The sequence below is a fragment of the Nansenia antarctica genome, assembly GCF_963989245.1.
Source record: "Nansenia antarctica genome assembly, chromosome: 6".
NCBI lineage: Eukaryota > Metazoa > Chordata > Actinopteri > Argentiniformes > Microstomatidae > Nansenia > Nansenia antarctica.
In genome coordinates this window covers 55,270,898-55,281,432 of record NC_137676.1, presented here as the reverse complement: position 1 = coordinate 55,281,432, position 10,535 = coordinate 55,270,898, and the positions used below count along the sequence as shown (strand labels likewise).

Here is a 10,535-nt window from a genome sequence, read left to right as displayed (position 1 = left end):
GACGCTTTGTTTATCTTAAAGGCCGCACGAGTAAACAAGCTGTCAGGGATGATTATGGGAACAAGTCAAGTCGTGAGGCTGTTTAACATGAAGGGATTAAGGACAGAAGTCCTGTCTTGTTTATGGTAGCGGTAGTAATACTTCCTGTTGTTTGAGGTGATTCTTAGAAAGTTTTGGGAACAATCACGTGTGTGAGTGTGTGTGTGTGTGTGTGTGTGTGTGTGTGTGTGTGTGTGTGTGTGTGTGTGATGTTGATCAACTTTGCCGGGAGCTTGATATGTTAATGGCCTGAAGTAAGTATGGGTCTCGCCGAATGGCCCTTAGGGGGCAGGAGCCTATCTCCTGTTTTCATAGCATGAGGCGGCTTACCCCCCCCTGGACATGATGCTGGTATTATTAATGGCCTGAGAGGTAGTGGTTAAAAAATGTTGCTTAAGCAAGCCCACCTAATTATACAAATCAAGTTATTTGTGGTCAGCTCTTTCATGAGGGTACAGATTAATAGGCCCAATCCCCAATAGGGATTTAGAAATGAATATAACAGTGTTCCCAACATTTCCAAGCTGCCTTTTAAGGAATTGCTATTTTCTCATCTGTTTTATCTCACCAGAACCACAGGAGGAGGTAAAAGAAATCCCCAAATATAAACAAAATTATAAATCTGGATGAGAATGGACAATGTGTGTTTCATACAGCATTGTCACGGAGGGGACTGTGGGAGCGTGGGAATGCCCCGGGGGGACGTCACCAACCAGACTAGTAAGACTGCAGAGGTCGACTGGGGTAAATATAGCCTCTCCACCAACACGACAAAGAAAGAGAAATGATTTAAAGAACCGATGTTAATAGCACGGCTGTTAAGGAAAGAAAAGTTTATGTTTGTGTTGATTATCCTGATAAGCAGGGACGTCGTTAGGCCTGGGCATCCGGGGCTCTAGCCCCCAATGTTTTATGGAGAAAAAAAGTTAAAAAGAGAAAAAGTCGCCATCTACCGCATCGCCATCGATTTAGCACAAGCCCCCACTCCTCAAAAACACAGGTAAACCCCCCCCTCTGTGTGGGCTGGGCTAAGCCCCCAATGTTTCAAGATCCTACGTAATAACACCTCTACTGTTACGTCAGTGTCTCTCCGGCTCTATGCTAAAAGGCCTCAGCGTGGCCATATGACAGCAGGAACAACTGTCAATTCATCATGACGCATTATACGTTTATTATATTATATATCTCAAATGTGTGATTGATAGTAAACCAGTCTCACTGGGTTTCTCCCATCAAAACAGCATCATCTCAGTAGGTTTGGTTCACTTGAATCATCTCCCACCTTTGACCCCGTCATCAATACTCTGGTGACCCCTGACTCTGGTTGGTCATTAGTCAGATATGTCTCATCAATTTACTCTCCTTCCGTGTGTGTGTGTGTGTGTGTGTGTGTGTGAGAGAGAGAGAGAGAGAGAGAGAGAAAGTGTGTGTGTGTTTGTGCGTAGGGTGTGTCCATGCTTGTGTGTGTTTGTGAGTGTGTGTGTGTGTGTGTGTGTGTGTGTGTGTGTGTATGCATGGTGTGTGTTTGTGCATATGTGTGTGCGGGGTGTGTCTGTGCTTGTGTGTATTTGTGTGTGTGTGTGTGTGTGTGTGTTTCTACAATACAGTATTGACGTAGTTAAAGTAGACGCTCTATCAATAATACTGGGTCACTGAACTGTCTGTGTTCCAGAAGACGATTGATCATGAACCAAATGCATTACTGCTAGTGGTAAGACACATGGTTTGTGTTGGCTTACCAGTCATGCCCTTTCATAGTAGATACACCTCATGTTTGCCATGATATTACTTGAAGAAAATATGTTTTAACTAGTTTTAGAGGCAATTCATTGAGCATGGTCGTCTTCGAAGGCTACTGAAAAAAAAGGGAAAATCCAGGCTTGTTTTGATAAGTTTCACAATAATCAATTAATCAAAAATAAGCCTGGATTTCCTTTAGTGACGTTGATGGAATACTCCCCCAGATGTATGGACTAGAGATTGATAACAAAAGACTGATCGAGTCCTTAACAGTTTGTTGTTGAATATGTTCATCACTCTCTCCAGCAGGTGGCAGTCAAGTACTTTTAGACACTCAAACGGGCATATTGGATCAGATGGAACTGAGCCTGTTTTAATGCTGATGATTGTACACCCCATACTCAAGAGTAAATAATACATCAAATGTCTACAGCGCCTTTCTATGACAAAGTGGCGCTCAGAGTAGAGCCTGATGCTCTAGGCAAATATTGTCCATAGTATTCAGTTGCTCCTCAACCCTGGCAATCCTGTGGCAATGGTTCGACTGAACATCTTGGTCCACCAACCACAACACTCTGGTTTCAAACACAAGTAGAGAACTCACACTCATCCCCCGTCCCGACCTAACAGATCTGACAGCTGGATTAAGGTCCACTCTAATGCCATCTGTCTTTTTGGCAGAGTCACACGGACCCAGTTCCATTTCTCCTCCTCCTCCCTCATCTTCCTTCCCTCCGAAGTGTGCACTTGTTCACAGGTTTGATAGTAAACGACAGGTAGAAAGGAACACGGCGGAAACTCCCTCCAGCCCAAGCTTACCATCGACCCCTGTGGCTTACACCACCCATCCAAAACCTTTAAATCCTTCAGTGGGAGCGGACGAGTGAACACTCCAGAGAGGAGGGGAAGAAATGGGATTGGGGCGATAGAGAGAGCGCGTTCTTGACTGAGCAGAGGAGCGCGGCGGCGGAGACCAGGAACAACAACCAAATCGAATTCATCCAGCGAGAGAATCCTGACTCACATGATTATTATATACAGTTATATTTATTCTCGCCCCATTCTCTTTTTTGCTTTTTCAATGACAAGTGACATTAAATACAGAAGGCACTTACAAAAAAAGTTAAATTATAGACGTTTTTTTTGTTATACAAACATAACATTGATCAATTTAAAAAAACAACGATAACAGAATGATAAGAACCAGAGATGAAGGGAGCAGCAATCGCAGCCTTGTTTTACAGTACTGTACATCTCAAGAAGAATCTTAAGTAAAATCTACCGTGCTCTATGTATATCTACAATACAGTAAAAACATGTCATTTATATATAGTTATCATTTTAATAATGCCCCCCTCTATGCCTTTATACTGTATGTAGAACTTAAATTGTCTTTTTTAAAAACAAAGAAAGCATAAAAACACATGAGTTTGTTTGTTTTCACTAGTCAGTGGTTCATTTCGACATGTTAGGCTTCGTGGTTTCGCTGTTGTGCAAGTCCTGGTACATCTCGATCAGGCGAGTGGCCTCCCTCTGCCCCGACAGCAAAGCACCATGGGTAGTGGAATAGTATTTTCTGTGAGTGGCCTCGCCGGCGAACAGCACCTGAAGAGGCTGAGGAAAGAGGAGAGAGAGGGAGAAACGACAGATTAGGAGAGAGAGGAGAAAACCAAGAGGGAGAGAAATGGAGAGTGGTGGTGTCGAGATGAGAGGAAAGAAGTACAGAGGTTAGGGAGAGAGAGAGGGAGAGAGAGAGAGAGAGAGGGAGAGAGAGAGAGAGAGAGGGAGAGAGAGAGAGAGGGAAAGAGAGAGAGAGAGGGAAAGAGAGAGAAAAAATAGGGAGAGAGAGAGAGAGAAAAAGAGAGACAGCGCGAGAGAGAGAGAGAGAGAGAGAAACAAGATGAAAACAAACTTGACCGAACATATGTTCTACTCTACGACTGCCTCTCAGCTACAGAGGACGTGGAGCTCTATTTCTAGCCTGGAGAGTGTCTTTATGGGAGAAGACAGGTTTTCTTCCTGGCAGTCTGACGTACCCTTGGCAGACGAGGGGAGAGGCGGGGGGTGGGCGGGGGGTGTATCTGAGGTCACGCTGTTCCTTTCTCTGCCTCACACCACTAGCCCCCCGCCACCCCCCTGAGATAAAGACGCGTCAGGTTCCAGGGGCCCGACTGTTGCTGGCCAACACTCATGCCTCAAATTACATCCGACACCCTGCGTGATCTCCCCCTGCAGCATAGTGATGACACGGGCGCGTCGACGGGATGCTGAGAGTGCCTGCTGGCGACTGTAAACAGGCCTACGCGCGCCTCCAGAGACCAGTGACGGTACTGGCCAAGAATCCTCACAGACGTCATGGTGATGATGCTGATGAAGCCTTTGCACTACTGCTGAACACTCAATTACCCAGTTTGCACTACTGCTATTTGCAAAGACTACCGTTGCGCATACCATATTTCTGCACATTTGTACATAATTCATTTTGATATAGCCTCTAATTTATAAAATGTATACATCATCATACTGCACATATCTACGTTAACTGTACATAGCTTACTGCTATCCATCTCCTGTATACCTCTAACTACCGTACTTGCCATACTGTACCTATCACTTATCACTATCATGTTTTATATCACTATTTGCACTTCTGGTTAGATGCGAAACTGAAACTGAAAAGGATACGTGGCAGTTGATGCATGTTTGACGCGTAATTTGAAATCCAGTCCAGCAATCCGTGGGAGGTTTTTGATGGAAAAAAGTAGCTTGGCCTAAATATTTCACTGGATTGGATCATCTCAGACCTTAGGCAATGTAAACAAACCGTTGTTGTCAGAATGTTATTGATCGGTGGCTAACTATGAGGCTTTTCTGTATGGATTTTATACAATTTGTCAAAGTAGTTTGTTTGTTGGTGGTCTGACAGCAACATCGATTGTGTCTGCTGTTGTGATTGTATCTTGAGATGGATTTTTTGGTTCGAAGCGCAAGAATCATAGCTTTGAGATGATGTAACGCATGACTACCTACGTAAACATAGGAAGCGTGTACAGGGCAAGACAATTTGCGGGCCTTAACAGGCTACGACGCCTTAATCCAAAGCGACTTACAACAAATACATTTAACTAAGTAAGTGAATCATCTACCCACCAGTCATAGCAGGAAAATGTAATTTATGCTCAGGCCTGGGGCCATTGGCAGTCGTCGTTTTTTTAAACATTTTTTTTATGACACCGGAGAAATCTATCTAGATGCTGGATAGATCTGGTACTCTGGTACTCTGGTACTCTGGTACTCTGGTACTCTGGTACTCTGGTACTCACCGGAGCCTTGGTGCTCTTGGCGTAAGGCAGTGGCATGGCGAGCCTCTCCACGTCTCCCCCGCTGGAGCCCACCCTGGTGAAGGAGTAGGACCCCCGGATGTAGGGGTTACTGCCCCATGACGAGCGGAGGATACGCCGGGGCTTCGGAATGTTGGGGTTCCCTGAGGAGAGAGACAGGGGCGGTTAGAACGGACGGACCAATAGATTTTTGGCAGGAAACCCTTTGAATGAACACAGAGAAATGTTGTTATAAATCATCCTGTCTGAGATGGATTGGAGGCCCTATCAGGCCCTCTCTCCCTCTCTATCCCTCTCTCCATCTCTATCCCTCTCTCTCTCCCCATCTATCTCTCCACTGAAAGTCACTGAGCCTCCTAAATCCGGTGTGACCCTTAGTTGATACACAACCAATCCTCCTTCTCTTCCTCTCAGGGCAAAGCAGCACCCACTCTCTCTCTCATCTTTCTTTCTTATCTTTCTCTCTCCCCCTCTATCTCTCAAATGAAAGTCACTGAGCCTCCTAAATCTGGTCTGACCCTTAGTTGATACACAGCCAATCCCCCTGCTCTTCCTCTCAGGGCAAAGCAGCACACTCTCTGGTCTCTCTCTAGGGAGACGGGGGGCAGTGGGAACAATTGTATTCTACCTAGACCAGTCATCTTTTTTATATCATAAAGATCATCTGTCTGTCTACGATAGGATCACAGGACTGATTTGAATCCAAAACGTCTGAGTACACTGCTATGGATAAATGTTAGCCCTGGAGCCTGCCAGGCAATAAAAATAATTTAATTGATGGATGTGTGGTTTGATTGGACTGGATAATGAGATAACAGTGTGATGATTGGTCCAAATTACAAGCCCCTTTTTTATTGGACTTTTTTATTGCTTAAAAGTGCGGTGGTTGTTTAAAATTGTACGACCTCGCAAAATACGCAAGGAATGCTTGATTTCGCATTGAATTATGCGGTCGCATAATTGCAAAAACCTGGAGGGACTGTTTAATGTTAACAATGTTTTGATCCATGCTGAATCCTTGTCCAAAAATAATATCTTCATTCTCTGAGCAACAAGACACGGAATTAAGTCTCATGAGGCTAAATAATGGTAGATTAACACTACAGCCTCTAGTTTAAGATAATCCTATGCCCAGCAAAAGACAGATTAGTGTGATTCAGTCCTGGTGTGCCCAGGACTTGCCTAACACTGTGTTGTAATCGGCCCCTACCCTAGCGACCAAGACAAACCTTACATGCTAGCTAGCTGAGAACAACTGACACATGTCAATCATGTCAATGATATCATAATGATATACGTTAATTGATTAATATTGATTGATTTAATAGACAGTCAACTTTTAAGACAGCATAAACACCTAAAAAACTACTTTTCCCAATAAAACCTGCAGATGGGGAGATATTTGATATGGAGTAAACGTAACTGCGCAATGTGTGCATGTCCTGAGTTTCATCTCTCTAACTTGTTTCTGATTGGAGAAAAGCAGAGTGTTTACAATTGACGGCTGTTATTGTGTTCCAGGTCCCCTGACCCTAACCCTAATGGGCTAATGCTGAAGGGATTAAAGCACACTGGCCTACATTAGGAGTAGTGTGTGTGTGTGTGTGTGTGTGTGTGTGTGTGTGTGTGTGTGTGTGTGTGTGTGTGTGTGTGTGTGTGTGTTTGCGCATGTGTGCGTGTGTGTGTGTGTGTGTGTGTGTGTGTGTGCGTGCGTATTTGTATTTGTATACATACAGTATTTGTGCATGTGCACGTGTGTTTGTGACAGTTCAGTCAGGGAGGGACAGTCACCGTAATGACGACCTAGGCTTAGTCTAGCTGTGACCTCATGACCTGTTTGTTGACTAACTGACTTGGCGGGGGTTTAAAGCAGACAGTGACTCACTGTAGGCTGACATGATGTGTTGGTGACCAGAATTGTATTGTTTGTGTATGGCACAGTCACAGATGAACCCTAACCCTTTATTTCCACTATAAGGATGCACTGCTTTGCTTTGATTTTGCAAGAGACCGGTATAGATGCATGCACGATTGGGGGGAAAAAGAATGACGTATCAAAGAATACATTCATCTCGATGTCCGTTAGTCCACCTACACCACTAACGTTTTAGTCTTGTCTCGTCAATGAAAATTTAAAATAGATGAAGTCCGTTTTCATTTTCAAAGATCCATTGTTGTCTCGTCAATGTCTCATCTTCGTCATGGAAAAAATGGTTGTTGACGCATATATTTTGTCACAATTTTCGTTAACGAAATGAACACCGATTCTGACCAGGGCAGCCTACTAAGCTTGTCCTCCTCAGTGGTCTTTAATCATCCACAACGCTGGCTATATGAATGCTCAGGGCAAAGCCCTTCACGTCTTCCTTCATCCATTGTTATGTGACGTTCCAAATGAGTCATACAGTGTCATCAAACAGCCTCTTCCGGGAAAGAGCATTTACTTCAGAGTGAGGAGGGGTGAGGCAATTTCCTAAATGGGTCGTGGGGGGCGGGGGGGTCTCTTTATATAGAAGAACACTTTTTTCTAAGTGTGTAGTGAATGAGTCACAGTGCTGGGATGTGGAATACAGCAGTGACGGCGTTTACGTCCAACTCTAGTCCTGAGAGAAAAGTCCTGATAGTAACATAATAATAATAATAATAATAATAATAATAATAATAATAATAATAATAATAATAATAATAATAACCTGGTTTTATATAGCGCCTTTCACAGAACCCAAGGACGCTTTACAAATTTCACAGAAAAAAAAAAGTCAAGACAGACAAAACTGAAAAAAAACAGTCTGTTATTCAGAGAAAGATTCATATGACAATGTGTGTGTGCGTCTGTGCGTCTGCGTGCGTGTGTGTGTGTGGGACAGACCTGTGAAGCGTCTCAGCAGCTTGGTGCAGGTCTCGGCCACGGTCTCGTCGTCACAGCGCTCCATCAGCAGGGCCTCCTGGCCGCAGATCCAGCCGCTCAGCATGTGGCCGTAGCGCTCGGGCGGGTACAGCACGTCGAAGCTGCAGATCTTCCGGTACCACAGCTCCTCCGGGTAGACCGGCTGCTCCAGCTGGGCCTCGTCCTCCCACACAAACTGGATGCTGTTGCACTCCGGGGTCCAGAAGGGCTCGGCGAACTCCAGGAAGATCTTGTCTGTGGTGCTGATGCCCAGTTTCTCGATGGCCAGCACCTGCGAACATAGTTCACATAGTTCAAATCAGAGCCAACTTGAGTTTCGAGTCTGGATTGGAGATCAAATCATGTGAAAACACCCTTCATGGGGGCGCACATAGATAAACACAATCACCAGACAATGAGATAGGAGACAACAACATAGGAATGTGAAATAAAGTTGGAATTTGAATATATTCATAAAACAGCTTACTGGACACATTTTATTAATACATTTCAACCTACATTTAGCAGACGCCTTTATCCAAAGCGACTCACAATTAGAGATCACAGGGACAGTCTCCCTGGAGTAACTTAGGGGCTGAGTGCCTTACTCAAGGACACACTAGTGGTGGTGTTCCCCAGGTGGGATTTGAACTCATGACCTTCTGATCACCAGCCCAACTCACTAACCATTAGGCCAGGCCACCGCTACCCTTCATTCACACCAAATGAAACAACAAGCGAGAAGAATGCCCACCTTGTCCTCCGGCAGCGAGGGTGAGAACAGCGTCTCGTGCCCGTTCTTGAGGACGCCCAGTGAGGCCGTCACGATGACGTGGTCGGCCGCGATGCACTCCAGGTCCTCGCACTCCACCCTGATGGGGTAACCGTGGCTCGGAGGTTGGCGGGGGTCGTCGTCGTAGCAGCAGCGACGCCGGTCGTCGTTGTGGTCGTCGTGGTGAACCGAGGAGTCGCCGCCGCTGCGCCCCCCCCCGTGGTGGTGGTGGTGGTGGTGGGGGGCGATCTCCTCCTGCTGCTGGGCGGAGTAGTTCCAGTGGACGCGGTGGACGGGCTTGGCCAGACGGACGGTGCGCGAGGGGATGTCCTGGGCCAGGAGCTCCACGATCTTCATGAACCCCCCCGGGATGACGTGGTGGGCCCCCGGGATCTCGGTCCACTCCCCGAACTCACTCAGGGACACCTCGTCCATGCTAGGGGAGCTGCTCTCACAACTCTCCACCTGGGGACGCACACACACACACACACATGCACACAGACACGCACACATACACACACACACACACACACAGACACGCACACATGCACGCACACACACATAGACACAGACACAGACACACACAACACAACACAACACAACACAAAACAAGACATCACACCACAACACAACACACACACACACACAGACAACACACACAGCACAGCACAACACAACACAACACACCACAACACACACACACACACACATACACACACACACACAACACAACACACACACACACACAACACACACACACTGTCAGTTTGATCCTGATCCCATGGATCTCCCACCTCTAGTCTAGGTCTTATGTTCCAGACCCAGTTAATCCTCTGTTTCCATGTGCTGCTTTTTTCCAACTATTCAATGACTATTCCACTCATTATACCTGGATTATCATGTATTATTTATTACACCCCATCAACTGCTCTCCACTAAGAGAGACAAGACAAACAAACACATCAGCTGACCTGTCCTCTCTCAATCCTAGCTGGCTCCTAATTCGATTAGGCTACCAGGTTACTAATTCATCGGCCATTAAGCCCCAGTCAGATCCGGGTCCAATTGACCTCCTCTGCCACAGTTGTCAGTTGTACCTTGGTGAATTAGTTTCCTATTCGTTGGCCATCCTTATGAAACTAGGCGCTATCTATTTGTGTGTCCAGTAAAGCTGTTTAGTCATTTGCTTGTAAAGAGCACCATGGCTGTTCAAGATAAGTAGAGCATCACCATGGCCGTGGCCGAACATTCATACCGTGAACTACTGTATTGAGTAGCCGTTTTCAGTAAAGAAAGATTATAATCTTGACATTTTGTGTGTATTTTTCATTCTAGATGTGGGGTAGTGCGGGGTGGTGGTGGTGGTCTAGTGCAGGGTAGTGGTGGGTGGTCTAGTGGTGGTCTAGTGGATAGTGAGTTGGAACACCACTACTAGTGTGCCTTTGAATAAGGCACTTAGCCCTCAGTTACTCCAGGGGGAATGTCTAATGCTTTGGATTAAAAGCGTCCGCTAAATGGCAAATTCTAAATTCTAGATGTGACTTTCCACATAGAACTGCACGGTAGTCACTGCGCGGTATTCAGGAAGCCCTTTGAGATTTCAGTGCCACAATCCAATGGAGGATGTGAGGGAGGCGGGTCATAGTGGAACTGAATCGATGACCATGAACAACATGGTTGACCTATAGTACACCCAGTATGAATGAGGTGGAGTATGTTGACGTGTCGTGCACTGAATACATTTGACTAAACAGTA

General features: G+C 45.7%; 1 protein-coding gene across 1 annotated transcript in view; it reads right to left on the bottom strand.

The window, feature by feature from the left end:
• Positions 1–2,840: 2,840 nt before the first annotated feature.
• smox (spermine oxidase) overlaps positions 2,841–10,535 on the bottom strand; it is a 19,741-nt gene continuing 12,046 nt past the window's right edge. The window contains exons 5-8 of the mRNA XM_080533985.1: positions 8,762–9,244; positions 7,990–8,299; positions 5,103–5,263; positions 2,841–3,393 (exon numbers count right to left, since the gene is read on the bottom strand). Of these exons, the coding sequence (XP_080390111.1) occupies positions 3,235–3,393; positions 5,103–5,263; positions 7,990–8,299; positions 8,762–9,244 (1,113 nt within the window). The 3' untranslated portion in view covers positions 2,841–3,234. The remainder of the gene's footprint in view (positions 3,394–5,102; positions 5,264–7,989; positions 8,300–8,761; positions 9,245–10,535) is intronic.